This window comes from Rhipicephalus microplus, chromosome 2 (assembly GCF_043290135.1).
Source record: "Rhipicephalus microplus isolate Deutch F79 chromosome 2, USDA_Rmic, whole genome shotgun sequence".
Lineage (NCBI taxonomy): Eukaryota > Metazoa > Arthropoda > Arachnida > Ixodida > Ixodidae > Rhipicephalus > Rhipicephalus microplus.
In genome coordinates, this window is record NC_134701.1 from 231,453,166 (window position 1) to 231,475,418 (window position 22,253).

At 46.9% G+C, this 22,253-nt stretch overlaps 2 protein-coding genes across 10 annotated transcripts in view; one reads left to right on the top strand and one right to left on the bottom strand.

The window, feature by feature from the left end:
* Positions 1–14,414, top strand: part of LOC119170293 (protein lap4) — a 175,862-nt gene extending 161,448 nt beyond the window's left edge. For all 9 annotated transcript variants that reach the window (XM_037421419.2, XM_037421418.2, XM_037421422.2 and 6 more), the window contains one exon: positions 14,130–14,414. Coding sequence is in view for 7 of the 9 variants with exons in the window: in XM_037421418.2 (XP_037277315.2) it covers positions 14,130–14,248 (119 nt within the window). In the remaining 2 variants the exon portion in view is untranslated. The remainder of the gene's footprint in view (positions 1–14,129) is intronic.
* Positions 1,840–4,487, bottom strand: LOC142784136 (uncharacterized). The gene is made up of 3 exons (XM_075882754.1): positions 4,058–4,487; positions 3,596–4,021; positions 1,840–1,871 (listed from the first exon to the last, which is right to left on the bottom strand). The coding sequence occupies exons 1-3, from the start codon at positions 4,485–4,487 to the stop codon at positions 1,840–1,842; spliced, it is 888 nt and encodes a 295-aa protein (XP_075738869.1).
* Positions 14,415–22,253: the final 7,839 nt, after the last annotated feature.

Here is a 22,253-nt window from a genome sequence, read left to right on the forward strand (position 1 = left end):
TACAGAAAGGAAAAGGTTAGTGGTTTCACAAAACCACGAGCGTAGTGGTTGAACGATCAAAAGTTCAGAGCGACGTCCCGCACTCTGCCTCGTCATTTTATGCCCTGTCGGGCTCCTCCTCTCAGAGTCGAACACCAATCACGTACACACAGGTGAGGGGGCGAGCATGCAAGGTCCACGTGAACACTGCACGGTGGTGGCGCCAGCAGGGCTCTTCGTCTTGGGTGTGCCGCTAGTCGAGAGTTCCCCCGATCCTGGCCGCATACTTCAAAGGGTCCACTGCACAGCTCGCCCAATTAGCGGGGCAATCTGCGTGCGGTGTCCGCCGCGGTCTCTTTCAGGAAGATGCCGTCTTTGTTGGCCTCTCTCGAACTGCTAACGGCGTCTTGGCGACCCGACGTCTCCTCTGGCGGCCAGCCGGGACAATACCTGGCGGGCCTAGGCAGTCGCCCGGTCGGCCACTTGACTGAGGGTCAAAGAAGCGCCGCTCCGCCGTCAGCTCCGGCGCCGGCCACGCCAGCCCCCCTGTCGCCCGACGAGTCGACGAGGTCATCAGTCACGCTGCTGCTCGAAGGGACGACAATAGAGTCCGCACTTGAAGGACGGGAACTCGCCTCTGCCCGCCGCCTGGTCTGGAAAATCACTCAAACACCTGACAGCGTCCGTCAGACCTGGCGCCGAAGGGATTAAGAGCCTCTCCAGTGGATCGGCTTCCGCACAAAGGCGTATGCCCAGACGCATTTCCAGGCCAAACTTAACAGCTCCTCCGCCGCCCGTAAAATTTCGGCTGGCCAGCGCTCCCAACCGCTGGGCACGAAGAAAATGGTTGGTGACGAGGGCGATGACCTGGCTTTCTCCCTCCAGCTGCGAACTCGAAACCACTCCCAAACCAGCTCACAATGGTCGACAACAGCAAGGTCCAGCCACACAACACAATGCCATGCCGAAGTCAAGCACATTGGACCCGCTTAAGACCTTCCAGGCTTCTCAACAACCACTAACAAAAGATAAATCTATACGCTAAAATTTTGAGATAATTTAGTGCTGCCAAAGTGACTTCAATCATGGAGTAAGACGTAAAAATTGAAGTAAACTAAATCAAACTCCTTTGGTCATATAATGCCGAAATCCGTAAAAAAATTGAAGTGGCCTTTCATTCCCTAAAACGGCTCTTTTCAGACGAGTCTACTAAGGCCATCTGCATTGTTGTGCAATTTACCTTTCTTATAACGAACCTCGAAGTTATACTGCTGGAGGGTGAGGCTCCATCGGAGCAAGCGACCAATTTTGTGTGACATTTGATTGAGCCATGTCAGGGGACAGTGGTCTGTTTCAAAGATGAACCTTGCTCCATACAAGTAACATGACAACTTTTGGGCTGCCCAAACCAAACAGGCACATTCCTTTTCGGAAGCGCTGTAGGCTTCTTCTCGGACCGTAAGTTTGCGGCTGGCATAGAGAATAGGGTGCTCTTCTTGATTGTCGTTAACCTGGCTAAGCACTACACCCATGCCCCTGTCGCTCGCGTCGCACTGAACTATAAACTCTTTACCATAGTCCGGTGCACGTAACACAGGTCGGGAAACGAGTGAGGCTTTCAAACCCTGAAATGCGGCTTCTTTGTCCTCATCCCATTTCACGCTGTTGGGCTCCCCTTTTCTTAACGCGTCTGTAAGAGGACTTGCTCGTTGCGAAAAATTGGGGATGTAACGCTGGTAGTACCCCACAAGTCCCAGGAACGACCGAATATCGGTTTTAGTACGCGGACGTGAAAACCCGGCAATCGCGTCTGTCTTTAGTTCGGCCGGCTGCCTCCTTCCCTGCCCCACATGACCTAGGTCATGCCCCACAGCATGACCTAGGTAAGTGACCTGAGAGCAGCCAAAATTACATTTCTCAGCTTTCATTGTCAAACCTGCCTCTCTCAAGCGCGAAAATATTTTTTTTAGGTGCTTGAGGTGGTCTTCCCAGCTGTCGGAAAATATTGCGACATCGTCTAGGTATGGGAGTGCAAAGTCTTGCAGTTCTTTCAGTACAATGTCCATTAACTTTGAAAAGCTGAAAGGTGCGTTTTTTAGCCCGAAGCTAAGAACTAAGGGTCTAAAGGTGCCGAAAGGTGAAATGAATGCGGCATAACGGCTGGCACTTTCTGAGAGAGGAACCTGCCAGTATCCTCTTACGAGATCTATCGTGGAAATGTACTTCGCTGCACTGACCCTTTCGATTCGCTCCTCAATATTGGGTATAGGGTACAATTGATCCCTAGTGATAGTATTCAACTTCCGGTAGTCTACACAAGGACGGGGTTCCCTATTAGGGGCTTCCACAAGTATTAGTGGGGACGTGTAGTCACTTTCAGCGGGCTCGATCACCCCAAGCTCTAACATGCGCTGTATTTCGGCCTTCAAAATCTCTTTCTGTTTTGGAGACAATCGGTATGGCTTGGATCTTACTGGTTCGGCTGATGTCAATTCTATTTCGTGGGTTATTAATCCTGTTCTACCCGGCCGACGACTGAACCTATCTATGTACTGCTCCAGAAGTTCTTTTAGTTCGTTTACTTGTTCAGGCTCAAGTGCTTTAGTGTTTAAAGAGGAAGCTACGACCTCTTCTAGGCTAATTTCTGAGTCGGAAGTTCTCGTGCATTCGTCGAACTCAGATTGAACTTCTTCGACCTCTTTTAGAGTGAGGTTCACAAGTCCTTGACGCTCTATGTAGGGCTTCATCAAGTTACAATGGTATATTTTTACCTCTTTCCTTCGACCTGGCATTTTCAACACGTAGTTTGTGTCAGAAAGCTTGTGCATCACTCTGACAGGCCCGTCCCAATGAACTTCCAATTTGTTTTTTCGTGACGGTTTTAGAATCATCACTTCATCCCCGATATTAAAGGTTCTAAGTCTCGCATTCTTGTCGTAGTAATGCTTGGCCGTCTTTTGAGCCCTTTCCATGTTCTTTTCTACCAGCCCTTGCGTCGTACTGAGCCGCTCTAGCAACTTCAGCACGTATTCGACCACAGTTTGGCTTTCACCCTTTTCTTCCCACATTTCTCTCAGCATTCTAAGTGGGGAACGCAGCGTCCTGCCATACACTAACTCTGCCGGCGAGAACCCCGTGGCCTCATGCGGGACCGTACGCAAGGCAAACAAAGTAGCCGGAAGACAGCTTTCCCAGTCTTCTTTATGCTCATAACAGAGAGCACGCAACACCCGCTTCAACACTGAATGCCACCTCTCGACGCTATTTGATTGGGGATGGTATACGGAACTATGTATCAGTTTTATCCCGAACTTCTGCAGGAACGTTGCAGTCAATGAGCTCGTAAAAACTGACCCTTGATCAGCCTGTATTTCTGCCGGAAAGCCGACTCTCGTGAAGACTGACAGAAGCGTGTCTACTATTTCTGTCGAAGAGAGCTCCTTCAGAGGGATTGCTTCCGGAAACTTTGTTGCAGGGCACAACATGGTGAACAAATACCTATAACCAGACTTAGTTGCCGGCAGGGGACCCACCGTGTCGATCACTATACGTCGGAATGGCTCTGATATTACAGGCACCAATTTTAGCGGAGCTTTCCACGTTTCCCCAGGCTTACCCGTGCGTTGGCACGTGTCACATGATCTTACGAATTCCTCTACCTCTTTGAAGCACCCTGGCCAATAATATTCCATTAGCAATCTCTCTTTTGTTTTGTTTATTCCTAGGTGACCAGACCAGCCGTTTCCGTGGCAGAGGTTCAAGAGATCCTCGCGATATTTTCTAGGAACGACCAACTGATCCAGAACCCTTCCTCTCTTATCTCGGTAGTGCCAATATAACAAACCTCCTTTCTTGTGTAACGTCACGTTGCCCCTAGCAATCCCCTCTTTAGCGCTTAACTGCAGTTTAGCTAAGCTATCATCACTGTCTTGCTCAGCGGCCAGCGATTGTCTGTTTACCTGTACTAGCCGGTCAAAGTTTTTTGACGCCGGTGACAATACTGACCCCGTTTCGCTCGTGGGTGTGTCGTCTGGCTTTCCCTCTAGGTCCCCACCCAACTCTGCTGATAAAGCCTCACGTTGCCGATCAGCTGGCTTTCCGTCTATGTTTGTGGGTGAAACTTCATTTTGCTGATCAGTTGCTGACTCTCCCTGCGCCCCTGAGTGGTGACCTGAGCCTGGGTCTGTTTCCATTGGAATTGTTTTTTCCGATGCCCTGGACGCGATTTCACGTGCTTTGGAACGAGTCAGCGCTTGAACCGTTCCTTCTCCAAGTTTTTGACCTCGCTCTCGCAGTGTCCTGTCTGAACGGTTTGAAAATATGTACGGGTACTGTAATGACAGTGACGTTGAGACAGCTGCCTCTGTCACAAGCTTTCCAAACGGCCCAGTGATCGTTACTTTCGCCATGGGAAGACAGACGCTGTTTTCCTCTACAACCTGTTTGATCCATGCCACTTCTCCCGTGAAGTCATCTACAGTAATGTAAGATGGGTGGACAATGTCCATGGTGGCGCCGCTGTCTCTGAGTACCTTACAGGGTTTTTCGTTAACCTCCAGGTCATGGAGATATGGGCGTAACAGCTCCAAGTTCTCGTCACTTTCATTCATGTAGGATAAAACTACCTTAGGATTTCTGCAGTTTGCGGCGATATGACCAGTCCTCTTACAGTTATAGCACCTAACGGGTCTAAAAGCCTCAAACTCCTTTCTTTGCGACTGCTGGGATGTCCCACTGCTCGAATTTTCCCCCTTGTTTTCTGGCGTACTTGTTTCCCCCTCAGTAGTGCTCAATTTTTTTGCCTGCGGGCCTCTCCTGAATCCAAACTCTTTTCGTGGCCCTTTTCGTCCTTCTGGCCCTCCGTACTCTGTGCTCAGTTTTCTACGCATTGTGTATTCTTCGGCTAACTCGGCCGCCTTTTCCACAGTGTTTACATTGTCTCTGTCTTGCACCCACAGCCTCACGTTCTGAGGTATGCTTTTGTAAAACTGCTCTAGACAAATGGTTTCGATAACCTTGTCTTTACTCTCGTAGGCTTCCGCGCCTTTTAACCACTCGATTAGGTTTCTTCTCATGCCGTAAGCAAACTCCGGATATCCCTCACTATCCTTCTTTTCTGGGTTTCGAAACCTCTGGCGGAATGCCTCGGCCGAAAGCCGGTACTTCTTTAATAAGGCGGCTTTAACCTTCTCATAATCATCTGCCTCTTGCGCACTGAGTCTTGTGATCACTTCAGCGGCTTCATACGGCAGCAGAGAAAGCAACCGCTGTGGCCATGTGCTCGGAGCAAAGTTCAACCTCACACAGTTCTGTTCAAAGAATGCGAGAAATACCCCTATGTCCTCCCCCACTTGATGTGGCTTGAGTATTTTATCCATGCGGTATGATTCTATCTCGCTTGCTCGTACTGGAGCCCCTCCACTCGCTTGAGCCATCCGTTTGCCTTCATTCTCAAGAGCGATTTTACGCAACTCATATTCTCTTTCTTTTTCCCGTTCCTCTCTTTCGCGTTCTTTTTGTTCAGCCAACCTTTTTAAAGCTTGTAACTCGTATCTAATCGCCTCCTCACTGGCGTTTTGCAAAATTAGCTTCAAAATTTGTGACCTGCCCATCTCTTCCTCAACCTCAATACCTAAGTCTTTACATAAGTACAAAAGTTCGTCTTTTAGCAGTGCGTATACCTCCATGATTGCCCTTTGTCTTTGGTCCTGCCTTTCACACAAATGTAGGAGATCCCTTAAACACACTCAGAACTTAGACTAGGTGATCTTCCCAACTTTAAATCAAACAATCCAGTTTCTACTAAACTCACACAATGAAACCTGGAAAGTTAAAGCAAGGACCAAGCACTCACCACAGCACAGCACCACGCCGTGAAGTCGATCTCACCGCTGCCAACCAGTTGTTAGAGGTGGGAAGGAAGATGTTGCAGGTGATGGCATCCGGATGGAGGAACGGAACGCTGACAAGAGGATACGAGAAACATAACAGGAATTTATAACATTATTTACACATATTTACAGAAAGGAAAAGGTTAGTGGTTTCACAAAACCACGAGCGTAGTGGTTGAACGATCAAAAGTTCAGAGCGACGTCCCGCACTCTGCCTCGTCGTTTTATGCCCTGTCGGGCTCCTCCTCTCAGAGTCGAACACCAATCACGTACACACAGGTGAGGGGGCGAGCATGCAAGGTCCACGTGAACACTGCACGGTGGTGGCGCCAGCAGGGCTCTTCGTCTTGGGTGTGCCGCTAGTCGAGAGTTCCCCCGATCCTGGCCGCATACTTCAAAGGGTCCACTGCACAGCTCGCCCAATTAGCGGGGCAATCTGCGTGCGGTGTCCGCCGCGGTCTCTTTCAGGAAGATGCCGTCTTTGTTGGCCTCTCTCGAACTGCTAACGGCGTCTTGGCGACCCGACGTCTCCTCCGGCGGCCAGCCGGGACAATACCTGGCGGGCCTAGGCAGTCGCCCGGTCGGCCACTTGACTGAGGGTCAAAGAAGCGCCGCTCCGCCGTCAGCTCCGGCGCCGGCCACGCCAGCCCCCCTGTCGCCCGACGAGTCGACGAGGTCATCAGTCACGCTGCTGCTCGAAGGGACGACAATAGAGTCCGCACTTGAAGGACGGGAACTCGCCTCTGCCCGCCGCCTGGTCTGGAAAATCACTCAAACACCTGACAGCGTCCGTCAGACCGGGCGCCGAAGGGATTAAGAGCCTCTCCAGTGGATCGGCTTTCGCACAAAGGCGTATGCCCAGACGCATTTCCAGGCCAAACTTAACAGCGTGTAACCTCTGTAAAGGTGGCTTTGCTGAAGTATGGAAGCTTGTTATACGGGCTTATATGCTCTAAGTATAGTAAATTTTAAAGCTTAACATAAATTACAGGTTGTCACTGGCATTCTACCAAAGTCAAGTTCTGCTACTATTCAATGTTGTTCTCACTTTCTTTGAACCAAAAAGAATGGCATTTTCACAGGCTTTGTTTCATTATATATATATATATATATATATATATATATATATATATATATATATATATATATATTGAAGAATGGATAGGGTGCAATTAGCAGTGCCTGCTAAAGACGAGGAAGAGGACCGTGGTTCGTGCTCCGGATAGCTTAGATTCAAATCGCTGAGCGCTTGACCTGTGTTCGTTTTTCAATAAACACGTCGCGGACTCAACGCTCAACACGAATTATCAAGTGGTGGAGGTGCTGGTTCTCTTTTTCACCCTGGAACTTCGTAGCCGGACTCTACCTCCGCCGTCCATCATGCCTGACGATGTTGCAGCACAGCCGAATGCTGCCACACACCCCGCTCTCCGCTGCTCTGGTATTCCGAGGGAGCGCGACCCAATCCTATTCAACGGCACTGATGAACAGGACGTCGAGGACTGGCTCGCTTCGTTTGAAAAAGTGAGTGTCGACAACCGGTGGGACGATAACAACAAACTCGGTCGCGTCCACTTCTACCTGAGGGGTGTCGCGGAGCTTTGTTTGAACAACCATGAGGCTGAGATTACCACCTGGGCCTCTTTCAAAACGACCTTCGCATACGTATTCAGCCGACCGGCAGTGCGCAAGCTCGGCGCGGAGCAGCGATTGCGTGATCGTGCCCAGTTGGCAGGAGAAAGTTTCATGTCTTACATTGAGGACGCCCTGGGCCTCTGCCGGCTCTTCAATCCGGCCATGTCCAAAGCCGACAAAGTCAAGCATATCATGAAGGGCATCGAGGACGATGCGTTCCACATGCTTGTGGCAAAAACTCCTTGAACCGTCACAGACATCATTCAGCATTGCCAGAGCTACGATGAGTTGCGAAAGCAGCGCATTTCCACGCGACGTCACAGTTTCGACACGACCAGCACGTCTGCACTGACCGTTGGCGTGATCTCGCCAGATCCGGTAGTATTGACGCACTAAATACAACAGCTCATCCGCGAGGAGGTTGCCCGCCAATCGTCTATTGCTCTCTTTCTCTCTAGTAATAGTCATGGACTCCCCTCGTCGCTGTGCCAAACCATTGAGGAGCAAGTATCCGAAGCTCTTCCGCCTAAGCACCAGCCACCGCCTGTATCAGCGCCGTTGACCTATGCCGACATCGCGAGGAGGCCTTCACATGCAGTGCCATACAGCATTGGCCCTCCTCAACGCCCTCACGTCTTCTACGCACCGCGGGCGCCGCCAAGCCCGCAAGTTCCGCTTTATCGACGTCCTGCCACCCTTCCCAATAATCTTTGGCGCACACTGGACAACCGACCAATATGCTATTACTGTGGTCTACCCGGGCATGTCGAGCGTTTCTGCCGCCGCCGCATTCCTCGTCCAACTGCCGTTGAAGCCAATTACAGCTACGACCATACAGAGCCACAACAGCCAATGCCCTCCCACGCTCCTTCAAACACCTCACCCTCGCATTGCCGCACCTCCCACTCGTCTCGATCACCCACTGGCGCTTGCTCTCGCCGAAGCTTCGACGCAACGCGCCCGTCCGCACGGAAAACTGACCACCGTAGTTCCCGAGGCAAGAACTGCGCCACAGTCGAAATCTACAAGGCCTCGTTCTGAACCTGCAAACGAAATTCCAATCTCCATCGAAAGTGTTGCCGTGTCTGCCTTAGTCGATACTGGACCTGCTGTGTCCGTGTTGAGCGAAGCAATGTGCCGCAAGTTGAAAAAGATTACGACTCCGCTTTCTGGTGTCTCTCTCCTTACGGCGACCGCACATCGCATACAACCTTCTGTCACGTGCACAACTCGTATACTCATTGAGCACGTTTTGTATGTGGTTGAATTCGGCGTCTTTCCGCACTGCTCGCATGATCTTATATTGGGCTGGGACTTTCTTTCCATGCATCATGCCGTTGGCGATTGTGTCCGTGCCGAGCTTGAATTATCAGCAATCTCGGACATCGCTCCTGCCAAGCAAGCCATCTTTTTCTCGTGTCGTCATCGCCGAGGACACGGACATCCCACCTATGTCGTCTGCTATTGTGCAAATCTCCTGCGACTATGCTTTCTCTACAACCTTGTTTATGCCGTCAGTGAAATTTACTTCCCGTAAGCACTTTTTTCTCCCATTTGCTCTTATCATGATCGAAAACTCCTCCGCAACCATTTATGTCACGAAGCTGCTTTCGGTCCCAACCACTTTGTTCCGCAGAGAATGTATAGGGCAACTTGAGGACATTGATTCAGTCTGCCCTAACTCACTACCTGGTTGCACAGCAAGCCTCCATGTCGCGAGCGTTAATCTCGATACCACGGCCAACACATCTACCCCAGATGCCTTCCTTTCATCCATTGTTTTGGATCTTCCCAGCGTTCAGCGGACACAACTCTTGAAGCTTCTCGGCCGCTTTCGGATGTCTTTCGATTACAAGCAACCCAGTGTGGGCAGAACAACTTCGATCGCTCATTATATAGACACCGGCAGCCATGCACCCCTGTGCCAGCGTCCATACCGCGTCTCTCAAGCTGAACGTCGGGTTATTGAAGACCAGGTGACTGACATGCTTAGTCAAGGAGTCGTACAGCCATCCCATAGTCCCTGGGCATCCCCGGTGGTGCGTGTGAAAAAGAAGGACGGTAGCATCCGCTTCTGTGTTGATTATATGCGCCTTAACAATATCACGTGCAAAGATGTCTATCCGCTCCCCAGAATTGATGACACGCTCGACTGTTTGCAAGGAGCAGAGTTCTTCTCTTCGCTGGATCTTCGGTCGGGGTACTGGCAGGTACCCATGGATGAAGCCGACCGCCCCAAAACTGCGTTCGTAACTCCTGACGGCTTGTACGAGTTCGTGATGCCGTTCGGCCTTTGCAATGCCCCGGCCACATGCGAGCATCTTATGGACAACATACTTCGATATCTGAAGTGGCATACGTGCCTTTGCTATCTGGACGACGTCAGGGTTTTTTCAAAAGACTTCGATACCCATCTCCAGCGCCTCGCAAGTGTCCTGGAATGCCTCACACAGGATGGGCTACAACTAAATTTGAAGAAATGTCACTTCGCAGCACAGAAGCTCGCAATCTTAGGGCACGTTGTCAGCAAGGATGGCGTCTACCAGACCCAGACAAGCTCCGCGCCGTCACAGAGTTTCCTAAGCCGTCGACACTCAAAGAACTCCGGAGCTTTGTAGCGCTATGCTCGTATTTACGACGATTTATTCGTAATTTTGCATCTATAATGATCCCTTTAACACGTCTACTTGCTGACAGCCAAGGTATCTCGACATGGTTGTCAACCTGTGACGACGCATTTGCGAAATTACGTCATCTTCTGACATCGCCGCCGATTCTCCGTCACTTCGATCCAGACGCCCCTACCGAAATCCACACGGACGCTAGTGGAGTCGGCCTTGGCGCTATCCTTGCGCAGCGAAAGTCTGGCTTCAATGAGTACGTCGTTTCTTACGCGAGTCGCACTCTGACCAGAGCTGAAGAAAATTATTCGGTCACGGAGAAAGAATGTCTAGCCATCATTTGGGCAATCGCTAAATTTAGACCTTATATATATGGTTGGACATTTGATGTCGTGACTGACAATCACGCCCTCTGCTGGTTGTCGTCTCTAAAAGACCGACCTGGTCGCCTAGCCTGTTGGGCATTACGACTCCAAGACTACGACATCCGCGTCGTCTACAGGTCAGGGCGCAGACATTCAGACGCCGACACTCTCTTTCGATCTCCGCTTCCCCATGACTGTGCAAATGCGCCTGTTTCTACCTACAATTCTGCTTCCCTCACACACGCTGACATGCCATCCGAGCAGCGTCAAGACCCTTGGATAGTGTCTTTAATGGAGTTCCTATCGAAGCCATCACTGAGTACCGTCAGTCACTCGCTGCGGCGCACAGTTCGCCATTTCACCATCCGCGATGGGCTACTTTACCGCCGCAATTACCTCAGTGAAGGTCGCAAGTGGTTGTTGGTGATTCCTCACCATCTACGTGCTGATATTTGCGCCTCGTTCCATGCGGACCCCCAATGCGGCCACGCTGGTGTAATAAAGATGTATGCACGCTTCCGGCTGCGGTACTACTGGCGTGGAATGTACCGATTTGTTTGCCAATACGTGCGTTCATGCTCAAAATGTCAACGCCGGAAGAGTTCACCGCATGCCGTCACTGGACCGCTTCAGCCGTTGCCCCGCCCATCCCGACCTTTCGATCGCTTCGCAATTGACTTATACGGCCCACTTCCATACACACCTGACGGGAATCGCTGGGTGGTTGTCACTGTTGATCATTTGACATGGCATGCTGAGACTGCCGCGCTGCCAGAGGCTACATCATGTTAAGTCGGCTTATTTATTCTTCACAAACTTGTTCTTCGCCACGGTGCTCCTCGCGAGTTACTCAGCGACCGCGGACGCACGTTCCTCTCAGAAGCCGTACAAGACCTCCTGCGTGAATGCAATGTTGTTCATCGAACGACCAGTGTGTACTATACCCAAACCAATGGCATGACTGAATGCTTCAATCGCACATTAGGAGACATGCGGTCCGTGTATGTATCTGCTGACCACACTAACTGGGAACGCATACTACCATTTGTCACCTATGTGTACAACAGCGCCACTCAGTCCACGACTGGATTTTCTCCCTTCTTTCTTCTATATGGCCGTGAACCCTCCTCATTTATGGATAGCATTCCGTTGTATCGCCCGGATACTTCAGAGTCTGCAACTCTCTCAGAAGTCGGCACCTATGCGGAAGAATGCAGGCAGCTAGCACGTTCGTTAACTACACAAGACCAAGCACACCAAAAGGACCGCCATGACGCCAACCTGCATCCCCAGTCATACTCGCCTGGAACATTGGTGTGACTTCGCATTGCCTCCTCAGCTACAGGCCTTTCTTCAAAGCTGCTGCCTAAGTATGAAGGCCCCTATCGCATCCTGCGTCAAGCATCCCCGGTAAACTATATTGTCGAGCCCGTACAGTCATCCACAGACCGCCGCCGTCGCGGCCGTCAGACTGTTCACGTCGACCGACTGAAGCCGCACTATGACCACCAGTCGTACCTGGGCCTTAGGTCGCCAGGATGGCTCCTTTTCCACAGGAGGGTGATTTGTAGAATGGATAGGGTGCAATTAGCAGTGCCTGCAAAAGACGAGGAAGAGGACCGTGGTTCGTGCTCGTGATAGCTCCGATTCGGATCCCTGAGCGCTTGACCTGTGTTCGTTTTTTAATAAACGCGTCGTGGACTCAACGCTCAACGCGAACTATCAATATATATATATATATAGTTTGTAGAGTCTGGACAAATATGGCCATTTTTCTTTGTATTCTGTGATACATACTATTCAAATTCGATTTGAAATTCTTCTACCGAAATAGCTATTGGCTTCGAATTTGCTTTGCCCCTAATATTCGCTGTTCATACAAGCCTAATAATTTGGAAGGTTTTACGTCGCAAAATATTCATAGAATTACAAGGGACGCTGTTGTGGAGGGCTCCGGAAATTTCGACCCCCTGGAGGTCTCTCAAGTGCACCTAAATTTAATTTATTAAACAGGCTGTCAGCATTTTCGCCTCCATCGAAAGTGTGACTACCGCAGTTGGAATTTGATCCCAAGACTTTTGGCTCTGCACTTTAGCACCAAAAATTCACTAGAGCACCGCAACAGGTAGGGGTATATATTTCAAGAAAAGGAGGTAAAGTGGGGGGGTGTTAAGTTTAGGAATTTCATATTTTCAAGGACTTGGTTTTCAACACACATCTTCATTTAATTCCTGGACTTAAATTTTTGGTAGGCATGACGCACATCTTTCACCTGCCATGCATATGCCTTGACTCCCAGATTTGCACATAGAAAACGCAATTAGGGGCTCTGTGTTCGGTCATTCGCACTGGAATTTGTGATCTCTCAGGCCACAGGGCCACAGACTCTTTTTGCGTAGCCGGGTTGCCTTTTGTGTTGTTGGTTGCTACTTATTAGAGAGCTTTAGTTTAGCGCACCCAACGGCATAGCGCACACATCGTCCGCGAGAGAGCACGGCTGCGCATGCGCTGTATGTAAGTGAGATGCGTGCATTTGCACACGCGAGGGATGCGTGCACTAGATCTCAACTCTTGCGTTGTGCCTGCTACAGTCGTTGGGTACCTTATCACTGGCTTTCGTGATATCTCCCCCTGGTGAGAGCGCAAAAAAAAAGATGGCCGTGACCAACAAGTAGCAGTGCGGACAAGTAGCAGTTTGGCTGCGAGTGAATCCCGCGTGCATTTTGCCCTCAATTTAGAGCTCCTTGCTTACGTGAGGAGCTTAAATTTGTTCGCGGACCCTGCACAATGGACAGTTATCGTAAAAATACAGGAGCTGACGGGGATGTGTATCAACGCCCGGAATGTCCGCAGTCGGCAGAGCTGCTCGCGAAACTTTGGCTTGTTTCATGTCTTGACCCGTGTCAGCTATAGTTGGCTATTGTAGTTTATTGCTTAGTGACTAGGTGAAGATGTTGACGTTTAGGCGCAGTCCATGGGTCCGTTGTCGCTTATGCTAAACTAATACTGTAAGAAGCAGCCTCAGCTGCAATGTACGTAGCGCGCCAGTCGTCCACATACCGCCTTGCGTGCGCTGAACTAAAACTCTCTATTGGTTCCTTCGGAGTGCGCTTCAAAGGGCTCAGTCAAAGCAGAGGGAGGTGAACCAGAGCGGCAAAGCCGAGTGGTGGGTGGCATTTCCAACACCTCCCGTCATAGGAAGAACACTATTCATTCATGCATTCATGTGTGGATGCTGGCTCTGGAATCTAATAGTGACACCTAAACGCATACATTCTATACCGTTTGTAATGTACCATTTGGTAGCAAGAAACAACTTTAAAAAGCAGTTGTGTTCTGGAGCTGCCTTAGGTGTGAGGGGGATATGCTGTGTCAACGTGGTGTCAGGTCAAGCTCATCACGCGAGGCTGCACTCGACTTTCAAATGGAAGAGTGTGCCTTATCATAGGAAATGGGCAGGGCTTTTGAACACAGCATCGCGGGGTCTTCAGTGTTTATTTCTTAAACACATGCAACCGCTTTTTGGCGTGCGTGGTCCTGTCATCTTATATATTTTCTTCGATTGCCGTTCTGATGCATGGCAGACGACGCTATTCCAGATGTGACATTGCTGCGTGACATTGCTGCATTCTTTGCAGGGAACTGCGAGGATGAGGCTGGCGGTGATGAAGGAGACCTTCCTTCTCCCACGTCTGATCAAGGGCCAGGCCCAGCGCTAGCCAAGAAGAAAAAACGGAGGCGGTCCAAGCGCAGATGAGACTGCCAGTGCACCGACAAGCGTCTGCTTCCAGTTGGGAGAAAGAGGGAAGGCCCCCAGGTTGTCATACCCCGAGCAGTCTGTTCCTCCTCCTCCCAGTGCAACTCCTACAACCTTCATCATTTCATCGTGTGCAACTGAAACACTGTGTGTTTTGCATTCGTTCCGTCCTCCCCTCCTGTTTCTGTTTTGCTGTTGCACCTTCATTAAGAACGCGAGAGGCGCGTATTTGCACTGCAAGGCAGCTTTTAGGCCGTCTCATACACACGTGACAAGCCGATTGGTTGTGTGGACGAGGGCGAGCAGTGTGTGCTTGTAAACCTGACTTGACTATTCTTTTGCTGCAGCCTGAGCACTTTAACAGTGGGTAATTTGTTGTTGGTATTACATAGTCTTGCTGGAACATCTGCTTGCACGCAGTAATCTGTTAGTTTTTATTTCATGTTGCGGAGACGTTCTGAGTGTTACTGCACCATTGATAATTTATAGTGCCTTCTATAGACATATAACTATTTGCATAGTAATAAGGGCCATTGTTTATTTGACCCCACGTGATGTATCAGGCATGACGATGCAACTACAATTTTCCATAAAATTTTCAGCGACCTAGCACACCTGTCATTTGTGCTACCGGAATGCTGGTATAGGCAAGGTCTGTAAGGTCAATGCTATGCCATTACTAAATGCAGGCCATTTGCCCAGAATAAATTCAGTTGTCTCATTTTTATTCATACGTTATTGGCATTGCAATTGGCTGTTTTAGCTGTTTGCTGAAACAGACATATGGCTGGTTGGTCGTCTAGCATTCACACATGTTAGGTCTGAGCATTGTTCCAATGCCAGGTGTGCTAACATTTGGTGCAACAGGAACGTGCAATTCGTGAACTGAATACATTTGGCAGGCTGTTTCACCAGTTGTGTTGGCACCTATGCTTCATTTTAATGAAATTCTCCTTATTCAGACTTTTTATCCTTGTGTTGTCCTCGTGATGTGCTCAGCAGCTGTGTTTCATGCTCTCCCGGCAGCGTCGCAGCCTGGCGTTGTAGACGGGAGCTGCCCTTGTGAATGATCCTGTCCTGTCCTACACTTTGCAGTTTTCCGAGGCAAAGTGTTGTTGGCAGACAGGAATAGAAAGGCTAAAGGATTCGGTATTCTATCACATTCAAAATTAAGAAATGGATAGAACTCTAGAATACCAACATATTTGCTCTTGCTTTTAATCTTATTACTTGGCTATTTTCCCTCATGTTACCCCTTCTATCTTTGATCATTCTCAGTCACCGCAAAACATTCTCATCAGATTTTCATAAGCGTTACTGCACTCTGCTTGTTCATCTAATTGCATAGACTGTTGGTTACACCATTGTTTAAGTCCTTTTTGAATTTTTTAGCTGTTGGCATGAAATGCTGATTAGAACATTAGTCCACAGAGGGTGTGTTCCAACACTCACCATAGACAGCTAAATATACAGCTAAATTGGCGGCGACCATCTTAAGTCCCATTTAAATTCTCACTTAACCGGCAAAATTGACAGCCCCGAGAAGACCCCATCGTAGACAAATATGATGCAGGCTACTTTGCTCTCCAAACAGGATGGAAAGGCTGTCTGCACACAAGCAGACACTTCTCTAGACACTCCATGTGAGTAATGTTAATGTTTTTTTTTTTAGATTTTAACACAAAATCGGCCAGAAAATACAACAGTTACATTTATCTTAGCTTTCTCTTCTCGGCACGAGGTGGCGCCTTGTCAACTAGAAGCCGTCCAGACGTGTTCCATTTTTTGGACAGCATGGGCTCGGTGCTGTCTTTTAAGCTGTCTGCGTAGACTGTCTATGATGCTGTCCAAGAATTGGAACACAGCCAGAGCAAGGAAAGCAGGCCAAAGACAAGTTAGCAACATGAACTGCTTAAGGGACGAAAGGACACCAGCTGTACTCTTCCCTATGCCAGTGTTACGGGCTTACACCTTTTCTTTATTCTTTCTATTGAATGACTTGTTACTGATTTGCATGACAAAGTACACAAGCAATTTCATGGTCTGATAGCTAAATTCTACCACTAGCTCGGTAATAAAATTATTCTTTTGCGTGCTGTGCAAGCACTAGTGTACGCTATTGTTGTTTGATGATGTTTTGGGGTTGATCAAACTAACAATGAACTTGTAAGCTCTATGCATGAGCGGTCTGTATCTCCATTTCTGTGAGCGGGTTATTTCTTGAGCTATGCCCCGACCTTCTCACATCTTTCTGCCAGGTTTCTCGGCACTCGTTCTATTTTCACTCCTATCTCCAAGCGTTTTATACCTCACAGTGTGACTATTTATTCATCATTAAACGCTGGGAGTCTCCATCCTCCCCTTTTAATTAATTTATCTGCTGAGCTGTAGCGTGGGCCTTTTGGCACGCAGAATGCTTGAAACGACAGTTTCGTGCTTGGCATAGTTCACTTTTATTATTAAATTTTAAAGCGCAATAACTAGAGTGCATGACCTTTTCCTTTAAAAAGCAACCTTTTTGTTACATGTTACCACTTTAGTAAGCAGCGTGACACCAAGAATCTATCGTTTCTTTTCATCTTACCTTAACCTGTAAGGATAGTGACCACGAAAAAGTGCTTCAAAAGTGAAATTGGTCAAATTTTCCTTTTAAAACCGGAGGGCGATGCACCTGACATCACACGATCCTGTACAACACTGCGGGCAGTGAAAAACAATTGTACCTCCTGCGTGATGCTCTCTGGCACTTGCAAGTCTTCATTTTATGTGGTTGCACTTAGTGACTACCTTTTTTTTTTTTTTGATGTGGTTGAGGTTGCATTTCACATTCATTGAACGTGGGGCTCTTTTTTTTTTCTATTACTCGCTGCAATCATACGGGACTAATGCTTCGTAATGTTGTTCTAGTGCTTCAGTTTTCAAGCTGTACTTGTTTTGGCACTATAACAATGTGGACTGTTCCCTCGTGTTTGAAACATTCCCCTTTTAGGTGCACTTAAATGTTGTGATGAAAAAAAAGAAAAAGTGATCGGCCACATGTTTGTCTACTGCTATCTCTTTTGGCGTGATACTTCTGCCGTTTCAGCTGTGTTCGAGTTCCCTTCGTAGGCAAAGTTTTGCATCCTTTGTAACGGCCACCATTCTTTCCTAACAGCATAGATCACAATATGAAATATTGACATTTGATGCTTTTTCTTGAACTTTCCTCTCCTTCTCTGTCATCTTCTTTACACTTGCAACTGCCACCACATGTCTGTGTCCTTGGTGCTCATTCTAGACTACATCTTGTTGCTGTGCTTCTAAATGGTGCGGATGACACATTTCAGGCCACATTTTGACATCATCGACTGACATGAAAAGACAGGGTGCACTCCTCTCGCACTTGTAAATCGGCCGACGTATTAAGCACCTCCGAAACGGATTTCCTAATTAATGCAACAACTCTTCACGACATTTTTTCCCCTCTTCATGTGCCAAGACTGATTAAAAAATCGCAGCTCACTTGTGCAGTGAATTAGCAAAAGCCATGTTGTTGCTTCAACATGCTTCATGTGGTCATAGTTGTGGGAACCAAATAAAGAAGAAGAAAAGAGAAGGACCGGCCCTGAACGCCATGAAACTAAAGCTCCATCAAGCAGTATGGTGGTGGTGGTGCAGGAACTCGACACACTTGGTATCAGCCAACTGAATTTCATGCTCGAGCTCATGTCTAACACTTCATATAAAATTCTTTGTTTTCTTGTTTTGTATTCTCTGTATATAGAAGAGGGTATAGAGATAAGAGGTAGCTGTAATGTATCATACCAGTTTTATTAAAGGCATTGTACAAAAGATTTACGTGTCTGTGTCATACATGCCTTGGTCCTCTTGAAGCAGAAGTATACTACTGAGGACTTTTGTGCTGGCGAGGAGTGCTACACTTGATGTGTTTGGCAGCTCTAGCAATTGTTGGAAGTGTCATTTCTTGCATGCTTCTTTCAGTATATGTTTGTCGCTACATTTGCCGAAATTATTGACAACCACCGAGAATGGGAATTAATGACAGCTTTTGGTGTGTTAGCTCAACTGACTGCTTATAGGAAGATTTCTTTAATTGCTTGTGCCAGGTAGGCCATCAGTGAATCGCTCAGTGGGCAAAACTACTCAGTCACTTGCAAGAAAAATGTAATGTATAGGTGAATAATTAGTTTTCACTAATTTAGCTCCTACCTATTACAGCACATGTTAAAGCTATGCCCACTTGAGATACTATATCCCTGTTTTTTAGTTGTTAAGGGGAACTCCAGTGATTTTTCAATATCAATGATCTTAAATCGAATTTTTGGAATATGTTCTCTTTCACAAATCATGCTTTTGAATGAACGTTACCCTTCGCGACATCGTACCCTGCTCGCAACCTTCCTGAGCTGGCAAATGAAGCAACAAACCTGTCTCTTCAACAATGTGGCAGTGGCAAACACTGATGAGGAGAGAGAATAAATACATCTGTGAGAAGAGAGCTTGGGGGAAAAGATTCTATTCTTTCATTCAATGCTTTTCGCCAGCATTAGCCATCTGCGAATGGTCTAAGTGCACCTTGTGCGCTCTTCAACCAATCGCAGATGGCTAGTGGCGGCGAAACGTATAGCACAAAGGAATAGAATTGTTCTCCAATTGCACCCCAGGTTAGACTTTCTTATCCCAGGATAAGAAAGTCCTAGGCTCTAGCCTCCCAAAGGGGCACATAGGCTATAAATGGGAAAGTGTTCAGATGGTGTATATATATGGATATGTGGACATAAAAACATGTGAATATGTATTTTTCCCCTCTATATTTATTGTGTATATTTTGTCACCAAACCAAGGGGGCAGGAACCTCATCAAGCTGCTGTTTTGCAGCTTTTTGTTCCTTGCCCTTGCTTTCTTTTTTCCTGTAAAAAGGAATTGTGAAATAAATAAACTTGGAAACTCCCCTTACCTGTTTTTCCCAAATTTGATAAGAATTGGCATCCTTGTCCTAATTCTAAAGATGCAGTTACTTTTTTTGTAGGTTCATTATTTATTTACATGATAAGGAAGACATAGTTTGTTTTTTCTACAATAGACAAATGACTAACTCACAGATATACGCAAAAGGTTATGGATTCATATGAGAAATCACAACAAAGGAAAACTTTTATGATGGTGTCATGATTTTGCAGATTGTGGGCATCAGCACTTCATTTACATTTACATTATAACAGAGAAAGTCGTTTCGTCATCGTACTCGTTGAACGAATGAGCTGCCCGTTTTAGTTTTAAAGCATTGTTTCTTGACTAAGTTTATGGGTGAGAGTCTAAGCTTCTTGAAAGCACCTTACTTGTGATTGGACTGTCAGTATTGTTTGTTAAATGGAGTATCCCAATATGGTTAGAAGAAAAATAGAGATGATAAATGAAACGGAAGGCAGGGAGGTTAACCAGAAGGTAGTATGCTACCCTCCACTGGGGCTGCCCAAGAATATAGTGGTTTGAAAGGGACAGAGAAAAAAATACAAAAAAGAAAGAAAAAGCTTGCAGCTTCACACATACACGCACATGAGCGAGTTTCACATAAAGTAGTTTCAATAGGCGAGTAGATTACACGAAGCCTATGAGCTCTTTAAGGCGCTCATAGTTGGCTTCTTCTGCGATTTTAGGTCTGGACGATGGTGTAATAGTCTTTCCTTTGATAGAGGCTGGTCCTCTTACTTCTTGAAGGCCCGACTATGAAATCGTTTCTTGGTAGTGCATTCTGGACAGTCACAATGAACATGTCGATTTTTTTCGTTGCTGCAGTGTTTACAGGCACAGTTCTGATGTAAATGTTGCCATCTAGAGTAACAGGGTTGCCCTACTGTTTTGGAATGATAGGCTGGCTATTGTAGTGCTTCGCTGCAGAAGACAAACCCTTCACCAAGGTACCTACCGAAGTTCTTGCATTTTCTTTGTTGGTGTCAACGTATCCTGGAAATTCCATCATTTAGTAGGGCATCTGTTTTTCTGTGATAATTTCTGCAGAGTGATGTCCTGTGGTTGTTTACAACTTAAATTAATGTTCAGAGTGTTGGAAACCTTTGTTTCACAAATTCCAACATTACAAAAAAAAAGGGGGGGGAGCTCTTCACATACATGTGCATAGTTTTTTCTGCCATTAGTCCTCTATTGTATGAGAAATATGAATATTATCTCCAGTGGCAATTGATTGATTGGTTGATATGTGGAGTTTAACGTCCCGAAACCACCATATGATTATGAGAGACGACGTAGTGGAGGGCTCCGGAAATTTCGACCACCTGGGGTTCTTTAACGTGCACCCAAATTTGAGCACACTGGCCTACAACATTTCTGCCTCCACCAAAAATGCAGCCGCGACAGCCGGGATTCGATCCCGCGACCTGTGGGTCAGCAGCCAAGTACCTTAGCCACTAGACCACCGCGGCGGGGCTCCAGTGGCAATGAGGAGGATACAATGGGAGCGTAAGACTATTCATTATTTAAATTTTTGTGGGTATGCAATAAACTGTTCTTTCTGACAAGCTTGATGTGAAACAAGTCCATTAGTTATTTTGCTGCCGTGTGTGTAGCCTACGAGTGTAGCCTACGATACCTCCATATGCGATAAGACATCATTTTGGTCCCAGTAGTATGCATAAGTGACGTTCTTTATTGAAATAAAATATGAAACAGCGAGCATTATCCGATGCCTTCACTGTAGCAAATATATGCTTCTAAGTGCATTATTTCTTTAGTAAATGAATAGCTTTCTCAAGGCATTTAGCTTTGCAGTCCTTGTTGATGGTTTCTGCACAATATTCTGTGCTTCCAGTAGCTCTTTGTGGAGCCTACAGTGTTGTAGCAGTATGTTGAATGGCTCATGTGGCATCAAAAACATCAGGCCAGCTTTGAAATGTGAAATGCCCTACCAATGTGAGACTACACAAGCGCTAGTATGGCCCTATATATTGCCATGCCATTGTAGAAAATGTATTGCCATGTTCTTTATGCTTGTTTTGCAGTGACATACCAGGTTGTGCTGGACCAAATTACATGTGTCAAACGATTCAGACAAGTATAATGAAAGCATACAAAATATGCATGTGCGACTTGTGTAAGAGCAATTTCAGTATCTGCTGCTGAATATTTTACATGTAATCATGAGGAATCGGTAGGGACAACAAGGGCATACACAACCTATCTTGAAGGAAGGGGATTATCTCATTAGGGAGAACTGTGGCCACATTTTTTTCTGTATTACATTGCATGCACTTACCTGTGACTACCAATTGACAAAAGGATCTAAAATATTTGGACACGATTGGAATGACAACACCAAAAAAGTTTATTTAAGATTGTTTGGACACTGGGAAAGGCTCCGAGAATCTGTAGCTTCGAGGTGGAAATTACTGTAGAATTTGATGGCTCTGTTGCCTGTCGTTTCACATAGTGGTGCTTCCCGATTTGAGTGGGCCAAGTTAAATTGAGAATTATAACTTTTGTGGTGAAATTTAAATTTTTGGGTATTGCATACCAAAATAAAGATCTGATTATAAGGCATGTCGTAGTAGAGGACTTGAGATTAACCTTAGCCATATGATGCCATAGCTTCCATTAAATTACTTCCATTGATTTCCTTCCTCCTAAATAAGTGTAACTGAATATTAGTGTGTGGCCAATACTACACTTATTTAGTTGAGTTCATCTGATCAAGTCCACATCATGGGAATTAAAAAATATTTATCTTTTAATGAAGTAAATATAAACGAAGGAATTGTCACCATTCCTTAGCAAAGGCCACCCTTCTTCATTTAGTTCATGTGCATCAATGCAACTCTATATGGTAGCTTGTAGAAATGTGTAAATAAGTGCATTATGTGTGGTGTACTTGTATGATGCCTTAATGGCCCATTCCCACTATGTACACATAGGCAGTCTCAAAACTGGGCGTGCTCCATTACAGATGTTTGTTAAACAAAAGTGGCATTGCATTCTTGCTGCTGGTTAATTA